Here is a 22,134-nt window from a genome sequence, read left to right on the forward strand (position 1 = left end):
TTTTAAGTGAACAAATATCAAGGTAAACCCATTACTGTAAGAACTCAAGCTTCTTCTCTGAGGTACCAATAATGTTGTTCTGGTATTTAAAAGCAGAGTTTTTTATGTAGATTCCCTCTTTCTTATTCATATTATTACTTTCTTTTTTATCGTATTTTGATAGAATAATTTTGATACAGGTTAGATCTTATAGACTACGTTCACTGAGGAGTAGTCTCTCCAATGTCGCTACAGCTCAAATCGGGCTCTGGCCTCAACCAAACTACGCCTCCATCCATCGCCGCAACATTTCATCAGCATCTTTCCTCACCCTATCCTCCCATTTTGAACCTACTACTATCAAAATTCGGAAAGGGAACAGTTTTGGGCTAGAGATGTTGGTTCTTTTCAGATCATGCATATTATTTGTCAACCAATCAATCTCTTTATTCAAAACATACATCAAAATGTACATGAATGCGTCTTTCTTTATTATTTTCAAATTTTTATTATGTCCATCATGGAATGTATAAATAATTTGGTTGGAACAGGATAAATATTCAAATACATCAAAAGTAAATAATGATGTTTTTAATATTGAAGCTCCCTTAATTTACATTAAGCCTCTATTGAATTTCAATGATAAGAACGCAGTTTCAATTTTTCATTTCTATTAAACGAGTTACAAATTGAACAATTGCATGGCTACCGTAACTGAAGAGAGAAATGTACAGCGTGAGCTTGGCACTGATTAGCATTCTTTCTATCTTCTCGAATTAACACCTCCCTTTAATAGAACCGTGACCTCTGTGTGAGATGATTGATTGAACTTGACAAATTTTCACTGTGATTCAAGCACTCACTCACACATATAGTGGATCAGCAGTTGGGGAGGAGAAAATTCATGTCAGTTGCTAAATTTGAAATTGATTGGATATTTAGCCTGGCTAGTATATAATTTTCAAACTTCACGGAGTGATAGTATTGTTAGAGATCAAGAGTCATTGATACCAACAGTGTCGGAGTGATAGTGTAATGGTGAGTGAATTAATTATGTTTTGTAACATATCAGAGTCAAGTGAGCTTTCGATTGAAAATATGCCACTAATTGAAATAACTCACGAAGGGATATTATGTTACGTTCCAATTTGACAAATACAATGTGTGAATTGTTTTCTACATTATTTTTTTTCAATGTAAGGACTCTCTAAAGTCACATAAAATTGTCATGAGCATTCGTCTACAATCCATTGATCCATTTGAATGAATTAATGCGGATTTTATCAGATAATAAATGTTCATAATGAGCTACTTGTAAATACTTGAGTCTACTCTTGGCAAATACCAATTAACTCTTATTAGTTAATTAAACCCGTTTCACAATGTGAATGAGACTTTAAATTGAACGGCAGTCAAGATAATAATTCAATTAATCTGTCCTCTTAATCGTCTTGAGCTACTAAACCCATTGTATTTTTATCAAAGTGTGATTGATACATTTGAGCATTCGTTAAATTATTATTAAATTAGTAAACAAAATCTAACAAACCAGATCTAACATAGAGATTCCAAGAGTGTGCCCTTCTTTAGCACCCTGTCTATTTTTCTCATAGCCTAGTGTGCCAGTAGAACAATCATTTATCTTAGAATAGATCACTGGGATTTTATTAACGTATTTAGTATTGTTGCATGCCATTTTAAATATTATAAATTAGTAAGCTATATACTAGTAATTCATTCATGCTGAAGAGAATAGCACAGGACAGAGAGGAATGGAGAAGGACGAATCATTTATGGACCAGCCCAAGGGCAGAATACTGATGATGATGATAATCTTCATTTGTAAGATTAACCATCTTTTTCCCCATTTGTAATATTGATAATGTGAAATGAATGAAAACATACTAACTTAATTAAAGTGAATGTTTTTCTTCTCAATTTTGAATTGATTAATTTATTCTTAAGAATCTCGTTTGAAAGGAGTTATTCACCTCAACAAAAATTGAGCATTACTAAAATTAGTTGAACTTATTTACATAAATTTCTAATGAACAAGTAGACCGTACACCGACGCCTAGTTTCTAATATGCTACTATTAGAATGAAATTTGCAGCCTGGATAGGGTTTTTTCTTGAACAATTATATCTCGAACAAATACTAACGAACCTTTGTTCATTTCAGGAGGACCTAACTGAAGACCAGCTTGAATGTAAGTATCCAAAAATTATTGAGAAAGATCGTCCAAAACAGAGTTATTAGAATAGTTGAGAAGTTTGAGTTTTTGAAATAAAAAAGTTGAGAAACCTCCCTCGACAAGGAGTATATTATAGAAGTTCAAGGAATTTATCAGGTATTTTGTCATCACTAAGTCAACTAATCAATCCGTGTTATCAGATGAACACGTTGAACTGTTATTCCCGACTGATATTATAACAGTTGTGAGGCTCGTTGACGGCTTAAATTATATATATTCAGGCTAAAGGCTAAACCTTCCTTAAGTTACTCCCCACCAACAAAAGTCTTACGATTATTTTATAAAATCAACAGGACAACGCATTATCCAGTATTGCACCTGGTTCTAGATGGAAACCTCAAGGATTGAAGACTGGAAATTGGTTTCATTGGTTTGCAGTGGTGAAGTACGGTACCGCCGTTATGAACTCATTGCTCTAATCCATACCATCTAATCTAAACATTCCTATGTTTAAAGTGTTATAGGTTTGGAAATAAAAAATGAAAATCCCTTTTTAAATTATATTAAAATAAAGTACCCTTTTATAAAATTGTTTTAATTACAAGTAATTCATGGCCGAAACATGTCGTAAGTAAACAATTTAAAAAAAGTGTACTTGAATTTTTATTTCTATTCAAGAATAGTCCTAACGAAAAAAGACAATGTGATAGGTTTCTATGAAAAAAGACTCATTCATTCTGGTAGATTGTAAACTAATTTATTGTAAAAATAATTGAATTTATTGATTAGAAAAGATAATTTCTTGTAAATTTTCATTTAATAGTTGGATCAAAGTAATGTTTTATGATTTTCAGTGTGTAAGAAGGCTTTCAACGCTTTCGACCATGACAAAAAGGGTGCTATTAGCACTGAATCCATCGGAACAATCCTGGAAATGTTGGGGAAAAAACAAACTGATAAGAATTTGAGAGATATTATCAGTGAATTCGATATTTATGGTGAGTGAGATTTTTTGAAGTTTCAAGCTTACCAATGTATCTAGTATACGACTATAATCTTGTAAGAGTGAATTTTTATGATTAGGTGATTTTTCCGATCTCCCAAATATTATTTTTCCTTTATAAAACATTGCGTTGTAGGCCCTAATGATAATGGTTTTAGAGAATTGAAGGGTTATGGAATCAGTACGATACCATCACGATGTGTAACGTTCTATTTGTAAAAGTAGGGATCGCTAGTCAAAGGTTTGAATATGTTTACATTGATATTTTGGAAATCAAGTCTTTCAATGGTATTGAACAATCAACCATACTTTGTTCTATCTTCTGAATACAACTCACATACATAAGTTCAAGAATAATGAATATGAAATTTCTGATTCCTATTAATTACGTTCATAATGAATATAAAGTTCTTGAAAACTTGAGCATGTACAATATTCAGCAATAAATGACATGAAGCGTTATTGTATTTCAAAATATATACGGTAGGAAATGTACAAATACAAAATAAACATGAGAAGAGTGATTATAAACAGAAAATAGTTTGCCTATGCAAAGATCAAAGAAATTTACCGCCTATGGAGAGGTAAGGATACAAACCAGGAGGAGTTGGAATATATGAGTTCCTTGGAGTTGATCGAACCACCTCTATAAGACTACTTTGCTATGGCAACTGGCTCCATAATAAAACTTGTTTCTCATCTCGATTTACTCCTTCCCTTACGCTACACAATCGGCTTTCCTTCTACATCACATTCAGCTGAACTTTTTCTATATAAATACATATTCCAAGCCAAACTTGTATAATACTCCTAGTAGGTCGTGTTTCCAACGAAGCGAGCTCATCGAGCAGGCAATCGCCTCTCCCATGGCCGACTTTAGTGTTGATATACTGGCTCTAGTATCAACTCTAAAGTCAGCCATGCCTCTCCAAAACTCCACAGACTCGCTCAAAGAAATAAGAAACCAGTCATATCGTTATTTTAGAAGTAGTGTCATAATTGAATATAAACTATCACTAAAACCGTAATTTTTCTGAATCATTGAGAAAACATTGAATGTATTATACGTTTTTTCTTCCATGGCTAGCCTAGAGCATTTTTCAAAGGTTTCTATCAGTAGAATATTTTCTGATCTGTAGGCTTACAGTTGATATAACTACGGTGTAATGTTTTTGCTCGCTTTGATGTTGTGTTAATTTTCAAAATAAATTTGATATTTCTTGTACCAATAGGAACTGGAGAATTGGATTTTGAAGACTTCTGCAAATTGGCTTCTAGATTCATTGTTGAAGAAGAAGATATAGCAGCTATAGAACAAGAACTGAGAGAAGCATTCCGACTTTATGATAAAGATGGTGAGATTTATAAATTTATTCTCTGATGCATAAGATGATATAATTTGAGGTTTTAGACTCAGGATTGGGGAGAAGTAGTAAAAAGTAAAAAATATAATCTATTTTTTGGACTATTTTTATCAATATTTTGGAGAGGAACAGTTCCTGGCTGAGCCTGTTGTTCCTTCCCAATTATTCATAATACAAATTATTGTGTACTGTATCAATAAAAAATTGCAGCTTCACATACCTTATCCTCGAATTGATGAGAGGACATTTGTGGTAGAAGGGTGGATGGTGCTTCAGTCCATTATTACCCCTCCCTCATTACTTTTTTATTTCAAATATTAATGGAGAATAAAACGAGTAGCTATTTTATAGCCGTAATCTAAAAGATTTTCAGTACTGGATTTATTTTCAATTGATAATATTTGAGAGCGACCTTCAAGGTAGCTTGTAAAAAGTTTCAGGGGCAAACCTCGAATTCCAATTCTATTGAGCTTTTCCAACAGTTTGTTGTGTGGGACAGTATCGAATGCTTTTTTCAAGTCAATAAAAATTGCAATAGATTTTTTATTATTACTAAAATTTTCAGTTAAAGTTTTTACTAATAACGAAATAGCGTCTTCTGTGTTTTTTCCAGTTTGGATTTCAAGAAGGAAAAAACACAGAAGACGCTATTTCGTTATTAGTAAAAACTTTAACTGAAAATTTTAGTAATAATAAAAAATCTATTGCAATTTTTATTGACTTGAAAAAAGCATTCGATACTGTCCCACACAACAAACTGTTGGAAAAGCTCAATAGAATTGGAATTCGAGGTTTGCCCCTGAAACTTTTTACAAGCTACCTTGAAGGTCGCTCTCAAATATTATCAATTGAAAATAAATCCAGTACTGAAAATCTTTTAGATTACGGCTTACCGCAGGGGACTGTACTCTCACCAATTTTATTCATACTATACATTAATGACCTCCTGAATCTCGACTTGCAAAATGGTCAAACAATCTCATTTGCCGACGACACCACTTTAGTTTTTTCGGGTGATAACTGGGAGAGTACTAAAATATCAGCTGAGAAGGGTATTTCCAGGGTCAAGAACTGGCTTGACTATCATACCCTGACTCTGAATCATAAAAAATCTTCATTCATGACCTTCACACCAAATGCTGCTACTCAACCTGTAAACCGAATAAACTTGAAAATTCATAATATCAAATGCAATAAAATAGGTTTGAATGATTGTGACTGTCCTAAACTAGAGGACTCTAAAACCGTTAAATACCTGGGAATAATTGTTGACCGTCATCTAAGATGGGATTCCCAGATCCAATCTCTATGTCACAAGGTCAAGTATCTAACAAATAAATTTTACAAAATGAGCCAGTTGAAAATGCAACAAATTACTAGAATGGCCTACTTTGCTTACGCACAATCTGTGTTGCAATATGGAATTAGGGTATGGGGGGGTACTGCTGAATGTCATATAAACAAGATCTTCAATGTTCAAAAACATATAATAAAAGTGGCACTAAGCAAACCAAGGCTGTATCCTACTAGAATTCTCTTCCAGGAATCTAACATACTTACAATCAAACAGCTCTACTTGAAAAATTTAATTTCATATTTATTAAAAAACAAAAATCTTTTCAATACCCGAATTACTCCATATAACACGCGCCAAACTTACAGGAGATCTGACTTACCTGAAACTAATCTAACAGTATGTAGAATGCAATTTCCGTATAGATGTGACAAACTAGTAAATATTATACCACAAGACTTCATATCAGACAATCAAAATTGCTATAAGAGAAAAGAAATCTTATCATGGATCAAAACATCACCTGACGTTTTCAGTAATCAAAGGCAGTAGCTTATAACAAATTCTAAATTTACGTTTCTCCACTCACCTCTTCTCATCACCAGTTGACTTGTGCATTCACTGTGCTTCTTCTCTTTCTCAGGTTTTCCCTCTTATATTGTAAAAAAAACTGTTCTTCATTTCACTCTGTATTTCAAATTTATTTTACCATTAGGCTATTCTTAGTCATTTATTATATTCTATTTTATAAATATTTTTTCTTTTCTACGTTTCTCAATCTTCATATTCTCTTACTCATGCTCGCGAACAGACGAAAGTCTTGCGAGCTACACATTCTTTTGTACTCTTTATTTATTTTGTATTTTTGTGTATTTAAACTATGTAAAATGTGCAAAGAATGAATAAATTGAATTGAATTGAATTATAATTTGACGTTATGAGCAGATTCATAAGCTGATTAAAAATAAGTACACAGTATGAGCTTTCTCTTTTTTGTTAATGAAATTTTTAATTTCCACCTAACTCTTACCGGTACCATATGCAAGATCTCTAACAAGTTAAATAAGGTACATAATTTTATTTGCTAGTAGTTTACTGCGTTCCTCCTGGAAAATTTAACAGAAGTTTAATGATGAAATAATTTTAAAGTAATTGTGTTCTAAGAGTTGCAGGCTTCTTATGAAATCGTCTTTCTAATTGTTCAACGTGAAACCATTGCTCTATGTATAGTATTGCAATATTGTAGTATTCCTCTATTTTATTTATTTTCTGTATGTGGCCTGATTATGTAATGTTTAAATTATTTTGAGATTGACCATACATTGTAGAATGTTTTTTTTTGTCAACAATGAATATATATTTCTATTTTTCTCACAGGTTATGGTTACATCACAACTGATGTGCTGCGTGAAATTCTTCTGGAACTGGAGCCTGACATGTCCGATGAAGATTTGGATAATATGATTGATGAGATCGATTCTGATGGATCAGGAACTGTGGACTTTGAAGGTAGGTTCTACAAAATTCTTACTATTGTATTAAACTGATATATAATAACAGAAAGAATCGGCTTATACACTCACTGGATAGGAAATATACGAATGATGTATCATTACGTTTGAACTACTAAACTGATTTGAACTACAACTTCAAATTTTGCATAAAGATTCTTGATATACCGAGGATGGTCATAGGCCCATTTGGAGGCGTGCTGCCATATGGATAGAGAAGAATGGAGGCAAATGTTAGAGGAGGCCAAGATTCGCTTTGGATTGTCGAGCCAATGATGATGATGATATTGGTGATAGGCCTATTTCCATTGTTATTAACCAATTAATTCCATTGCTATTTCCAATTAATTATCAAAATAAATTTATTCAATTTTAGATTCACTGCTCACTCGTTTGAAAGCGCCTCATGTGGATTACCCCTAAATTATAATGAGTTGCCATAATATGCAACGTGCGACGGTCGCTATGACAGCTGCTCGCTTCTATAATATTGTTAATTTCCGCCTTCCACCACTATGGCCGACCAAGAGCAGTTTAAATCAGGGTATACTATACTCTTGTGTGCATTATTTTACCCTATGGTTGAGCGTGAATTAAAGTAAAAAATTTACCAATTTTCATAACTTGGAACTGGACAACTCAAAATATGCATCATCTATGACTGTAAATTACGAGTAGTGGAAAATGCGATTTTCATTATATTTTCTTCTGAATAATTATTATAAAACCAGAATTTTTGGTTAGGTAGTTCTTGTTTTGCAAAAAATGTTTGTTTCTTGAATAAATCAACTTGATACCTGTGTCTAATCTTATGAACAGATTCTGCTAAGAGTGAATGTATTTTATGTTTCAGAATTCATGGAAGTCATGACTGGCGAATAATATTTTAGTGCTGTATTCTTCATGACATCATTTCAGTTTACATATCATCAGTGTTTCATTTCATCTATGAGACACCCTCTAAATAATTTTCAACAGAATAATATATAGGTCTATTTATAAATAAAAGCGAAATGGCATTCATTATACAATAAAATTATGATTCTTGTTCTGTGATAACATAGTTACTCTCAATTGTGATGAGTGGGACATTTTATAAAGTTTGATTAAATAATTATTTGTTGTTGTTTTGAACGGACTAAAATTCATTGAATTTTATGATTGGTTTGCCTTTCCAATTCAATCTAAAATAAAAACATATTCTTCATCTAAAATAGGTCTATATTTTTTAAAACTATCAATCCCTCCAATCGATTCTACATAGATGCAAAATACATTCTGGAAAACTCGTTTATTATGACAATGCATATTAAGAATATATTATTCTTCAGTAGCAACTGTGGTAGTTCTACTACCAATACTTACATTATATTAAAATATTCATGTTCTATTCATCGCACCCAGTAAAAATTGTTCATTGTATGATCTATCACATTTTTTCAACTACGAGTCAAAAGTTTTTTTCAGTTGAAAATCACACTCTTTCTCATATCAGAGGAAAGTTACAAAATATGTTTTAAACTATTTTTTATTTATTCATGAAATATTCACAAATTGTGCCCCATGCTAGAGCTAGGTAATAATTATTATATTGTAGTACGGAGTTCGTTTTAGACAAAAAAATGAACTGTGAAATGTACCCTACAGGTTGTAGGCTATTTAAGCAAAACCTGGACATGAGGTTAATAATAATTTTTGCAATCTATTGCATTCATGGACCGCTTCTTGCTGTTCAATCTTCGGACCGTAATATTTCTCTATTCTCATATCTATATCATCTATTATCTGTATCATATATATCTATTCTCATCAAATAATTACATTCTGAATTGAAACTACCAAAAACATAGATCTCAAAAGTGAGTCATCGCATTGTCGTCCGTTTAATGATTGGTTTTCCTGGCATTGCTTCAGTTACACATGAAATCATCATTTTACGCCGGTTAAATTTTTTGTGTGTAACCGAGAGTCAATGTTAAAAATTACAAATTCATGTTGAATCTTTGAAAAGGAAATGTAAAGGAGATAAAAATTGACATGTTTATAAAGAAGATTTGGATAATAGCCTATGATTGATGAGATCGTTTCTGATGGATCAGGAATAGACTGTGGACTTTGAACGTAGATTCTATGAAATTCTTACTAATCTATGAAATTGAAAATAATAAATGGAAGAATCGTCTCAAGTAAGTACGAGATAGGAAATACACGAATGACGCATAATTACGTCTAAACTACTGAACTGAGCTGATTAACTTGAAATTTAGCATAAGGATTCTTAATTTACCGAGGATGGACATAGGCTTATTTTCATTGCTATTAATCAATTAATGCTATTTAATGATTGAAACAAATTTATTCAATTTGTGATTCACAGTTTAAGTACGGTAACTATAAAACCGAACAGGGCTTTCTTCTTCAAGTGACTCCGTAGCTAGTTGGTAGCGAGGTTCAAAGTGAACCAAAGGTTGAATCAAAGGTTGTGGGCTGTGGGCTCAAGCAGGCGCGGATCCAGGACCCTGACCTGGGGGGGGGGCGATTGGGATGGTCGTCCAGCCTAACCCCCCCCCTCCGTTCGACACATTGGTGCTTGCATTTTATATTGTATTTCTGATTTTTTAATATATTGTTTGGATACATTAGAGAAATCCAGAACCAAGTATTTCATGGAAAATTCCCCTTGTGCTAGGTACAGAGTGACCCAATTCCTAATAAAATGAGATCATTCGGAACTTTCTATCTTCAATGAGTAATGAGTTACAATTTTACAAAAGTGAGTAAAATTTTAGGAAAAAATAAATTTCTATGATTTTATAGTTTTTGATCCACACTATCTTCCGATTGTTACCATTTAAATGTATAAATAATTCAAGATTACTCTGAGCGTAATTTTGTACTCTACATATGGATTTCCAGGTAAACCTGAGAACAATGATCCTTGTATTTTAGAAAACACCCAAGTTTCAGCTTCAATCATCATCAGCAACTCTATTGTCATCACATCCAGATTTCGCACCATGGTATAAGTTCATTAGATCATGTTCCATGAGAATCGTTAGATAAGTTACTCTTGATTTAGGGCGCGCATAAGGATACCTCAAGAATACAAATTTCAAACTTTTGACACAATGATCAGATCTCATTGTACCAAAGCTCATTCTTCTCGGCACGTCAAGGCGGTTTAAAAATCATGCATCATAAGTGAAATTCGATTAGAAAATAGACAATTCATCCTTGAGTGTACTTCAACCAGTATTTCAATTCACAAAAAGTGATCAATTTCCACATTCAAAGCTGCGTATCTTGTGAAATACTTCGGATAAAATTTCAAAATGTGGATGTGGAAAAGTATATTTTCTTTTTCCACTACGATGGAGAATACTTTCGATTCCAATATCATTAGAAAGTTACAGCCAATTTTAAAAATAGCGATTTCAGTATTTCATTTTTTCGCGATTTTTCTGTTTATCAAGAGTCTCTAAAATGAGTCTGATACATTATAGAAACTCATGATTGATTCCAAATTGTAGACTATTTCATCCTCTACGAGCTCAGTTGCCTAAAATTCAGTTTGAATCACTTTTTTCTACCATAGAACTTCCTAGACCGTTAATATGAGGAATGTATCTTCGATTTCTTGATTTTTTTCAATGATCGAATTTGAGATTATATTCTTTCATTTACAGCAACTAAAGAGGAGAAAAAATTAAAATTCAATTATAAAATTCAAGATTAAGTCCTTTTTTATAATAATGGGTTACCGAGATACATATAGCTCTGAATTATTGGTCATTTCTTTGTAATTGAAATACTGGTTAAACTACACTCAGGGATGAATTTATATTTTTCAATCGAATTCGACTTATGATGCATGATTTAGAACCGTCTTGACGAGCAGAGAATAATGAGCTGTGGTACATTGAGATCCGATCATTGTGTCAAAAGTTATGAGTGTTTGAAATTTTGATCCTTTAGGTGTCCTTATGCGCGCCTCTCCACTAAATTAAGAGCATCTAACGGGTGATTCTCATAGAACATGATCTAATGAACTTATATCATGGTGCGAAATCTTAATGTGATGACAATGGAGGATTCATTGTTGAGAATTTCATGATCTAAAAAAAGGCGAAAACGAATTTTTGTGTCAGGATTTGGCGGAAATGACTGAAAGCTGGAAAATGAACCAAAAATATTAAGAGGTTTTTGGGCCATCGTGCCCTAAGCACAAGGAAATTGTGACCTAGTACAAGGAAATTTTGCATGAAATGATTGGTTCTGGATTTCTTTTATATATCCAAACAATATATTGAAAAATCAGAACTACAATATAAAATGCAAGCACACCCCCTTTCTCATGTCTATATTGACTGGACTTGAGTAAGAGTAACTGTAGATTTTTCAAACATCACTCTGAAAGTGGGGGGGGGCGATCGCCCCGATCGCCCCCCCCTGGATCCGTGTCTGAGCTCAAGACACATCAAACCATTTTTTTTGCTGTAAATGTTCAACTCTTATAAAGATTATCCACATAATGATAAATAAGTATTCTTTTTTCTTGGACATAAGGAGATCAAGTACAACATCAAATTTTCCTCAGTGCAAAGCACTGGTTACATGCTGGTATTTAAATATTTGAAATATTTGTATGCTATCCCAATATTGAAACTTTAACAATTCAACTGTAAAATCGACTCCTTCATTTAAAGTTCCTGCAATATTAAATGAAACTTCAGGTGTTAACAATACTAAAGTAAGATATTAAAATTTTCATTTCTTGAAATTTGAAAGGAAGAAGGTATTATCTCTGATTTTCGACATGAATTCGAGCAATTCTTGTTTCATTGAACTTATTTTTACTGTGGGTCTTGAAAAGATTTTGAAAAATATTCTATATTCACCAAAACAGAATTTACGGTCTCTCATTCTAAGGAAATTTTGAATGTAGCACGTAATGATCAATTATTGGTGGAATATATAACAGGGTGGTACCGATTTTGATGATCAAAGAAGATTTTTCCATCATAGATAACTTTTCCAATAATTATTAGCCTATTGCTTTTTATATAAGAGCTAACTTGGATATCAAATTGGAATATATTTTTTAGAATTTGTTATATTGATATAGCAGAGAAGAAAAAATGCATCCTACTATTAAAAATTTGTTATAATTTTATGACTTGCCTGTAAAATAGAAGGTTGTACTTTGGGTATGACTCTTGAATTTAAAAAAGTAATATTTTATACCAGTATCTCTGATGAATAATAATTATTTTTAAACTTGGTACATGTAGATGTAGACTTCGTAGTTCGATCAGCAGGTTCAAAAGAATCCTATCACAATCTAATCCTGAGGATGGAAATTGGGACAACCTTTTTCTAAATTTAGATGCAATCGCACCTAATTTCCAAGTGACATTGATTGATTGATCAATGGACCGCAATTCACCACTACATAGAAGCCAAATAAAGAGAAGCACGTGGATCTATTTGCTCCATGTAAAAAATGTCTGGTTGCAGTGTTGGCATTCTACTTTCTTTACTACTGTTTTCTTCATTGAGAACTCGAAATAGATTCGCTGCAGTAAATTACTGCCTATTATTCTATTGGATAAATCAATAGTACAAAGCATGATGTGTTTGTGTGAGTGTAATAATTGTTCATCTACCTGTCTATGTTTGCGAGTGTGGAGGTACAATCAACTGAAAAACCTTTCGATTTCGTTCAAGGGTGGGGATTGTAATTCTTTAAAAACTCTAGTCAATAAAAAGCTTCAACATAATCAATCATCACATCAACTAGAGAATAAGTCATTCATTGTCGTCGGTCAACGATCTCTTCATTCAACTAGCCAGACTCTCCATTTTTGGAAATAATGGTAAACAATATATTTTTATTTTTGAATCTAATAGTATTTTTTCATTTGATTGATTCCTTCCACTCAATCAGTGAAATCATATGTATCTTCTAAGCTTTCCTAAAAAATAACTCAATTGACGAGGAATTGATCCTCATCCATTGCAATTTACGAGCTATTATTTAATTAGCTGATTTTCTTTCCAATTATTCTCCAAATAAATCTTCTTTATGCACTAATTTGCCAATAAGTGTCATGTGCATTCAAATTGCAACTCTGTGAATTTTTCAGTTATTATAGAAGTTTTGTAATTTCATCAACTTCTTTTGAGAAAATGTTTCTGTTCTAACTTGCTAGTAACTTAAAAACGTTCCTTCCTTCTACCTTGCTAGTTTATCTTTATTCGTTCATAAATGATACTTCAAGTTTATTATTTTCAGAGAGTGGAGTGGATCCATTCTGGTGGGTCAAACTTAGTTATAAATCTTCAACGATTTTTGTACAACTGAGAACTTAAATAACTTGAATCGGACTAAACAAAGTCTCCACATAATCATTATTATTAAGATTTATCAGAAGCATTTACAATAGCATTATATCTTATTTTTACTATCGTATTCTTCTTAAAATGTATTTCTAGAAGTCTACATCCTTGATTCTTAACAGAATTTTCATTTTTTCCAGGATGACCTCACGAAAGATCAGGTTTCATGTGAGTATTAAATATATTATGATTTACGATGATCTTAGTGATTAAATTAACATAACATTGACTACTTTAGCAACATTATCTAAATGTGCAAATTTGTTTTGTCAAGGTCTACAGACGGACCGTTACAGAATGGTCTCTCTATAGACCTTGGTTTTGTCCAGTGTATTCTAGGTACATTAGTTTTGTCTATTCTATTACATATGATATGAATATTAAATTGATTTACATTTTCAAATTATTGAGCCAATATCAAATTGATATTAAACATTCTAAAGCTGCGTTTACACCAAAGTTATTAACAAAATGTTTATTTTCCCGTCCTTATAGATTCGATTAGATTGAACATAACTTATCATACACATGATGTACTATTAAAAATTTGTTATAATTTTATGACTTGCCTGTAAAATAGAAGGTTGTACTTTGGGTATGACTCTTGAATTTAAAAAAGTAATATTTTATACCAGTATCTCTGATGAATAATAATTATTTTTAAACTTGGTACATGTAGATGTAGACTTCGTAGTCGATCAGCAGGTTCAAAAGAATCCTATCACAATCTAATCCTGAGGATGGAAATTGGGACAACCTTTTTCTAAATTTAGATGCAATCGCACCTAATTTCCAAGTGACATTGATTGATTGATCAATGGACCGCAATTCACCACTACATAGAAGCCAAATAAAGAGAAGCACGTGGATCTATTTGCTCCATGTAAAAAATGTCTGGTTGCAGTGTTGGCATTCTACTTTCTTTACTACTGTTTTCTTCATTGAGAACTCGAAATAGATTCGCTGCAGTAAATTACTGCCTATTATTCTATTGGATAAATCAATAGTACAAAGCATGATGTGTTTGTGTGAGTGTAATAATTGTTCATCTACCTGTCTATGTTTGCGAGTGTGGGGTACAATCAACTGAAAAACCTTTCGATTTCGTTCAAGGGTGGGGATTGTAATTCTTTAAAAACTCTAGTCAATAAAAAGCTTCAACATAATCAATCATCACATCAACTAGAGAATAAGTCATTCATTGTCGTCGGTCAACGATCTCTTCATTCAACTAGCCAGACTCTCCATTTTTGGAAATAATGGTAAACAATATATTTTATTTTTGAATCTAATAGTATTTTTTCATTTGATTGATTCGTTCCACTCAATCAGTGAAATCATATGTATCTTCTAAGCTTTCCTAAAAAATAACTCAATTGACGAGGAATTGATCCTCATCCATTGCAATTTACGAGCTATTATTTAATTAGCTGATTTTCTTTCCAATTATTCTCCAAATAAATCTTCTTTATGCACTAATTTGCCAATAAGTGTCATGTGCATTCAAATTGCAACTCTGTGAATTTTTCAGTTATTATAGAAGTTTTGTAATTTCATCAACTTCTTTTGAGAAAATTGTTTCTGTTCTAACTTGCTAGTAACTTAAAAACGTTCCTTCCTTCTACCTTGCTAGTTTATCTTTATTCGTTCATAAATGATACTTCAAGTTTTATTATTTTCAGAGAGTGGAGTGGATCCATTCTGGTGGGTCAAACTTAGTTATAAATCTTCAACGATTTTTGTACAACTGAGAACTTAAATAACTTGAATCGGACTAAACAAAGTCTCCACATAATCATTATTATTAAGATTTATCAGAAGCATTTACAATAGCATTATATCTTATTTTTACTATCGTATTCTTCTTAAAATGTATTTCTAGAAGTCTACATCCTTGATTCTTAACAGAATTTTTCATTTTTTCCAGGATGACCTCACGAAAGATCAGGTTTCATGTGAGTATTAAATATATTATGATTTACGATGATCTTAGTGATTAAATTAACATAACATTGACTACTTTAGCAACATTATCTAAATGTGCAAATTTGTTTTGTCAAGGTCTACAGACGGACCGTTACAGAATGGTCTCTCTATAGACCTTGGTTTTGTCCAGTGTATTCTAGGTACATTAGTTTTGTCTATTCTATTACATATGATATGAATATTAAATTGATTTACATTTTCAAATTATTGAGCCAATATCAAATTGATATTAAACATTCTAAAGCTGCGTTTACACCAAAGTTATTAACAAAATGTTTATTTTCCCGTCCTTATAGATTCGATTAGATTGAACATAACTGATCATACACATGATGTGCATATGTGTTTGTCAAGCTCCGTTTAATGTAATAAAATCTATAAGGACGGAAAAATAAGCATTTTGTTAATAGATTTGGTGTAAACGCAGCTTAAATAATGATTTATAATGGAAAATAACAATTCATTTAATCAAGTGAATCAATTATTTTCGAGCCAGAGTAATTAAAAAAAAAAAATACAATATGATGAATCTGATATGAAATGGAAGCTATGAGTTTAATGAGCTAATAAAATATTTTATTTAGCAAATGATGAAATTGAAGAGCATATTAAGGCAAGTGATAGGTCTAAACCCTCATCAGAGAAGTATCTCATATTTGGTTTTCAAAAAAATTATGGATGCAAGTGGTAAAAAAAATTTTACGCTCTTCTGACTTCAATACTATTTTTTCCACTTTAGTAACAACTTGAGCATACGATAACTTTGTTTCACAATGTAGAATTGATATCATTGTTACGTACTTCATAATTGAAGCTTGACTGACTCATAAATAATTAATAAATGAATATTCTCTATCAAGGTATTTAAATTTTCCAGTGCTGCAAAAAGCATTCAATGCTTTTGATCATGATAAGAAGGGTTACATCAGCTGTGATATGGTTGGAACAATTCTGGAAATGTTGGGCCACAAGCAGACACAATCCAGTCTCATAGATATTATTGAACAAGTGGATGTCGACGGTAAGTGACCTACTTGAATTATTGTGTGCTGAATAATTTCTGGTCAATTCAGTTGACCAGACTGAATTTCTGGTGGAAATTCAGTTGAGTTCTGATTGATGTTGTGTTTTTCCCTCATGGATAAAAACTACAACTAAGTGTTTCAAATTATTATATTATACGGTGCAATAGGTACCAGCCACTACAAAACTGAACCAAGATTCGTGGTGAAGGATGTGGGGCTTGTTTTATGAGACATTCTTTTATAGTTGGGCTATTTTAATTTGTAATAGGCTAATGAAAAATTGTTAATTTTAAATTATGTAAGTGTTTGATAACTTCTAGTTTGTTTTATTCATACCGGTTATCATAATTTTATTTTCGGTCGAGGATGTTTTTCAAGTCTATTAGTTTATTTGTGAATCTCATTCACTTTTGTTTGTATGGAAATTCAAAAAGAATAAGGCAAAAGAGATCACATTTTTTTAACAAAAATAAAAACAAATAGATTCAATTATTATTACTGAATGAATTTTATTCAATATTTAAAAATAAAATATGTATGTAGGTTCTATATGAATGAATAAGGTTCAAAGCAAGGTATCTAGAATACATTTTAGGTACATTGGTTCAAAGGAAAGATTTTTTCACCAAAACTTTGGTCATTGGTTTTTCGAAATGAATGAAAATAGTAGAACAAAATAAGCTCATGCCTCATGAATATATGTCGTCACTTGAAATGCAAATAAATAGCATATGTGCCATGAATTAGATTCAGTATTTATACATAAAACTTGTTTCAGTCAGTTATCACACGCTACAAGAAATTATGTGAAAAGAAAAATGAAAAATTGATATTTGATTTTGCAGGTTCAGGTGAGCTGGAGTTTGAAGAGTTTTGCGAGTTGGCATCAAAATTTTTAGTGGAAGAAGAGGATGCGGAAGCCATGGAGCAAGAACTGAGAGAAGCTTTCCGTCTTTATGACAAAGAAGGTTGGATTCAACTCCAATTTTCATATCCTATTGATAAAGTGTTTACATTTACATTTTCTCGCCATTTATACATAACTTCCATGCCGTATAAAATCACCACACAAAAACAGGAATAGCAACCAACAACTTTGCAGACTTATCATATGTAGTCGTAGAATATATAAACAGTAGGTATTCTACGGTATTTTGCCAGCCGTGAGATAATGCACATTATTTTTTAAGGATAAAATTACATAATAGTTCATCTCTTTTTGTAGATTTGATTTAGAGGAAAGGAATCCAGTAATTCAATTAACTGGTACTATTATAATATTTTTTTATTCCATCTTCTTAATAATTGTCAAGCTAATAAGGTGAATTTTGGATTGAATGAAAATATCTAATTCCATGATGAAAATAATTTCTCTCTTTTAGTAGATTTGATTCAGATGATAGGAATCCATTTTTTCAACTAACTGGTACTATTATAATATTTTTTATGAATTTTATTCCACCTTCTTGAGAATATATCAAGCTATGAAGCTAATACGGTGTATATTGAATGAAAATATCCGATTTCATAATTAAAAGTAAGTTTTTTTTTATATTTACAAAGGTAAACAGTGTCTAAACTACACACTATGTACAACAAAGTTGAAAACACAAATTGAAATCGTCAAAACTTTTAAATAAAAGTGTTGACAATTTCAATTCGTGTTTTCTTTATGGAAAATTACCACAACATCACACACAACACAACTGTAATACACAAAGTTAAAAAATCTCTACTTTTTTAGGTAATGGTTACATAACAACTGACGTGTTGAGAGAAATTCTGACTGAACTGGATCCCAATATTTCTGATGATGATTTGGACATGATGATAGAGGAAATTGATTCTGACGGATCAGGAACGGTGGACTTTGAAGGTAAATTACGTTTTTTCCAAATGATAAAAACCTGATCTGATAATCCATATATATATATATATATATATATATATATATATATATATATATATATATATATATATATATATATATATTATCTACAATGATCCACATTATTAGTATTGCAAATAGAATAATTTATTAATGAAAAGACTGTAGAATATTGTCTATTTCTTCTTTTTATTCAAGAACTGAACTATAGTTTATAGGCTTTTTTAGACATTTTTTTCACAAGCTGCAGTCCAGTGCTCAAATTTAATAAAACGTGGAATTGACAAATAATACTCATCCGTGTTTTCCACTCATATATTAAGGAGTTGTACAATATCAACAGAGATTATGCTATTAAGATGATAAGATGATTTAAGCATTTTGTATTACAACATGATGTTATTCTACATAACTGTATAATACATAGGTATTGTGATAGGCGTGCTATCAATAACCTTTGATAGATTGATGACAGCACAGACGTGGGTTCAAATCTTGCCAAGAGCGTAGATTTTAAATCATCGCATTACCCACGCAAATATTGAATAGATACATGTTGATATCATCCATAATAAAAAAATAATACAATAATTATTAAACTGAAACTAAACTTTAAGTGCATCTCCTTCATGACGATGAGGCAATGTTTCATGTCAATATTACAGAAGAGAGAATATAGTAATTCAGCCTACTACTTATTTTTGATCGTTTGTGTTGTGCGATAATCTTTTTTAATTATTGATGAAGCTCTTTTTCATTTCAGAATTTATGGAGGTGATGACTGGCGAATAATTTGGCTGCTAATGGATTTTATGATGAGAGATACTCACTTGATGCATTCATGAAGATACTGTTCTTCAATTACGATAATTTTAAATTGTAGTTTTAGATATTTATCAATTTTTATGTACGATTTTCATTATTTTATGTTTTATTATGGTTTTTTGTTTCTCTTATGATGTTCATCCAATGTTCTGTGATAAAAAATATGTTTCACTCTCAATTTTTTTTTGTAATCATTTAATAAAGAGCTTTTACACATAAGATACCTAATTTACTTCCAGAAATAATATAACATACTTTTATTGAACGTGAAATGATATCATCATCATTTGGAAACATATTTTTAGGGGTTTTAAATATCGGTGATGATGGAACTGTAAATTTATATTGAAAAATGATCATCTTTGTGAAAGTAAATCCAAGGAATCACTAATGAAGGCACAGGAGTGCCAAGACTGCCAAGCATATGCATTTTTTCAGTACTGCTTTTTCAAGTGAATGCTTGAAAAAAAGAAAAATATTAATATAATTAGCCTTGAAGAAACTACGTAGAACATACCGTATCTATATAACGATTTTAATTCTACGAAATTTCCTATTGCGAAGCCTTGCAGAATAACTCTGGCGTTATGTCCAAAATATGAGTTTTTTCCATAAAGGAAGGCAGAATGCATTTCCGCACAGGATATGAGCCTATCAAGCCAAGCCCACTTTTTGTGGGACTGTCTCTATATGTTCAAGTTGAGAGCCTAGCCATGTGGGGGGGCGAATATGTGTTTTATATTTTATAAATATTTGTTTTAGTCCAAAATATAACTGAAAAAAATATCATAAGAATAAAAAATTTCAACTCAATTTACGGTGGCCCGTCATTTTTTATCTATAGTGATTTCAGACAAAAAATCTATACAAAAAGCAGGTATTTTGGAGAAGTCTATAGATCAACGTATTTTTGTTTTAGATAAATGGTTTTTGCATTGGTAATATTGATTGAAAACAATACTAAGCATATTTACGTTAAAAAGCTTTAATGGAATTGGTTTATTGCTAAATGAATTTTTGTACTGATGTGTAAATAGTGGTTTAAAACACAAGATACAATTAAAGATAGTTGAAAAAAAGTTTATTCTCCTCAGGTATGACTACATAAGTAGGTAGGTAACACATGTGGTAGGTAAAACTACCACAATGGTAGTTTTTATTATGCTATGACAAAGAATCATTAATAAAAGAAAGCAAGAGGAAAATTCATACTTGAAATCATTATTACTTATTCTTAAAAATTATTTATTCAAAGTAGAATCGTTATTTTCTGTTGGGAGTAATGGTGTTCACCATTCTATCAGTCTACCTGGCTAATGGATGAAAGGTGCTGAGATACTATAATTATTATCCATGGGGAGGAAAAAAATAATAAAGGTACCTATGTTATACATGGTAGTGTACGTTGATCACTTTTTGTTGATGATGTTCATGTAAGGTCTGGGCTAGAGTATGGATGACGTGATGGATGATATCTATTCATTTATTTCTTCACAGACAAAATAATAGATATCATGAGATTATTATAAAATTTCTACACTTCGGGTCCTAAATATTCACGGGAAAAGGTTTCTCGCAGTGATTTTCTATTTCTCAAATGGATGTTATGAAATTTGCCCTCAGAAACCGATAACACGGCGGTTATAGTTAACTGAGTTTGTTCTAGGCTATCAACTTCTATCTATCAGTATAACGTACTAGTTTAGGTAGGTACGCATCAAGATGGTTCGGCACGAATGTTATTGTATGACCCGGATGCACAACAGCCGGTTAAATTTTAACAGTGATTAATTTCACGAGAACTAATCAAAGAAGGCGTTTTTGAAAAGACGGCTTCTCTGATTGGTTCTCGTGGAATTAATGACGGTTAAATTTTACCGTTAAATTTATCACAACAGCCGGTTAAATTAATTTAACGAGAACCAATCAGAGAAGGTGATTTTAAAAAGACGACTTCTCTGGTTGATTCTCGTGGAATTAATCACGGTTAAAATTTAACCGGCTGTTGTGCAACCGGCACTAAGTCTCATAGAATTCGTATTAAAGATATGTTCCAAAAAACTGAAGAGCATAGCTATTTCAAACTAACAAGATATAATTCATTTTTTTTTAAAAGAGTAAGTTTATGTTTATTTTATTTACTTATTCATAGACAATACATACAATCCAGGTAAAAACATCAGACATTCAAACATTTTCAAACATACGAACAGGTACCTGTAAGTAGTAACTAGTATGTTACACTATTATATACTGCATACTTTTGTATATACTTTGTAGTACATTATCTGATTTTCATAAAGGACGGCAAAATGCATTTAAGCACAGATATGAGTCTAGCAAGCTAAGCCCACCTAGTGTGGGATTCTCTATCCCTGATCAGAGTTCATCCCTGTCGTGCATCCCCAGCGTAGCCACACTCTCAACACTGGATGTTTACCCACTAGTGTTCAACTGCACATAAGTGTTCCCCAAAAGTTGAACTGGCATCCTTAAAGAGAAAAATTGCTCCAGTCTACTCATCACGCATGGTATATGCCATTTTGCATCCTCCCACCTTAGTGAACCACTACTAATATTAGCCTATTTAGTAACTTAGTAGTCACCTAAGTATTTCATATTAGAAGTAGACCCTACTATAATAATACTATCACAGTAAAAAGCTA

At 31.7% G+C, this 22,134-nt stretch overlaps 2 protein-coding genes across 4 annotated transcripts; both read left to right on the forward strand.

The window, feature by feature from the left end:
* The first annotated feature begins 436 nt into the window (after window positions 1-436).
* LOC111056149 (troponin C, isoallergen Bla g 6.0101) lies at window positions 437-8,559 on the forward strand. Its single transcript, XM_022343483.2, has 6 exons — window positions 437-1,017; window positions 2,161-2,188; window positions 3,028-3,171; window positions 4,409-4,531; window positions 7,212-7,343; window positions 8,199-8,559. Exons 1-6 carry the CDS (start codon window positions 1,015-1,017, stop codon window positions 8,225-8,227), a joined length of 459 nt encoding a protein of 152 aa, XP_022199175.1. The 5' UTR covers window positions 437-1,014; the 3' UTR covers window positions 8,228-8,559.
* Window positions 8,560-13,083: 4,524 nt separating this feature from the next.
* LOC111062636 (troponin C, isoallergen Bla g 6.0101) lies at window positions 13,084-19,646 on the forward strand. Of its 3 annotated transcripts, none has more exons than XM_039421266.1 (6): window positions 13,084-13,221; window positions 13,885-13,912; window positions 16,608-16,751; window positions 17,601-17,723; window positions 18,500-18,631; window positions 19,407-19,646. In XM_039421266.1, exons 1-6 carry the CDS (start codon window positions 13,219-13,221, stop codon window positions 19,433-19,435), a joined length of 459 nt encoding a protein of 152 aa, XP_039277200.1. In that variant the 5' UTR covers window positions 13,084-13,218; the 3' UTR covers window positions 19,436-19,646. The 3 variants fall into 3 exon arrangements, with proteins under 3 accessions (XP_039277200.1, XP_039277195.1, XP_039277191.1); XM_039421261.1 differs by lacking the exon at window positions 13,885-13,912 and adding an exon at window positions 15,672-15,699 and having other exon boundaries at window positions 13,168-13,221; XM_039421257.1 differs by lacking the exons at window positions 13,084-13,221; window positions 13,885-13,912 and adding exons at window positions 14,670-15,006; window positions 15,672-15,699.
* Window positions 19,647-22,134: the final 2,488 nt, after the last annotated feature.

Source organism: Nilaparvata lugens, chromosome 1 (assembly GCF_014356525.2).
Source record: "Nilaparvata lugens isolate BPH chromosome 1, ASM1435652v1, whole genome shotgun sequence".
Classification (NCBI taxonomy): Eukaryota; Metazoa; Arthropoda; class Insecta; order Hemiptera; family Delphacidae; genus Nilaparvata; species Nilaparvata lugens.

What these genes read in the sequence shown, in the direction of transcription:
- LOC111056149 (XM_022343483.2), top strand. An exon ending in CCGACTTTATGATAAAGATG is followed by an intron (nt 4,532 to 7,211) that starts GTGAGATTTATA and finishes TTTTTCTCACAG; the next exon opens with GTTATGGTTACATCACAACT. An exon ending in AGGAACTGTGGACTTTGAAG is followed by an intron (nt 7,344 to 8,198) that starts GTAGGTTCTACA and finishes TTTATGTTTCAG; the next exon opens with AATTCATGGAAGTCATGACT.
- LOC111062636 (XM_039421266.1), top strand. An exon ending in CACGAAAGATCAGGTTTCAT is followed by an intron (nt 13,913 to 16,607) that starts GTGAGTATTAAA and finishes TAAATTTTCCAG; the next exon opens with TGCTGCAAAAAGCATTCAAT. An exon ending in CCGTCTTTATGACAAAGAAG is followed by an intron (nt 17,724 to 18,499) that starts GTTGGATTCAAC and finishes CTACTTTTTTAG; the next exon opens with GTAATGGTTACATAACAACT.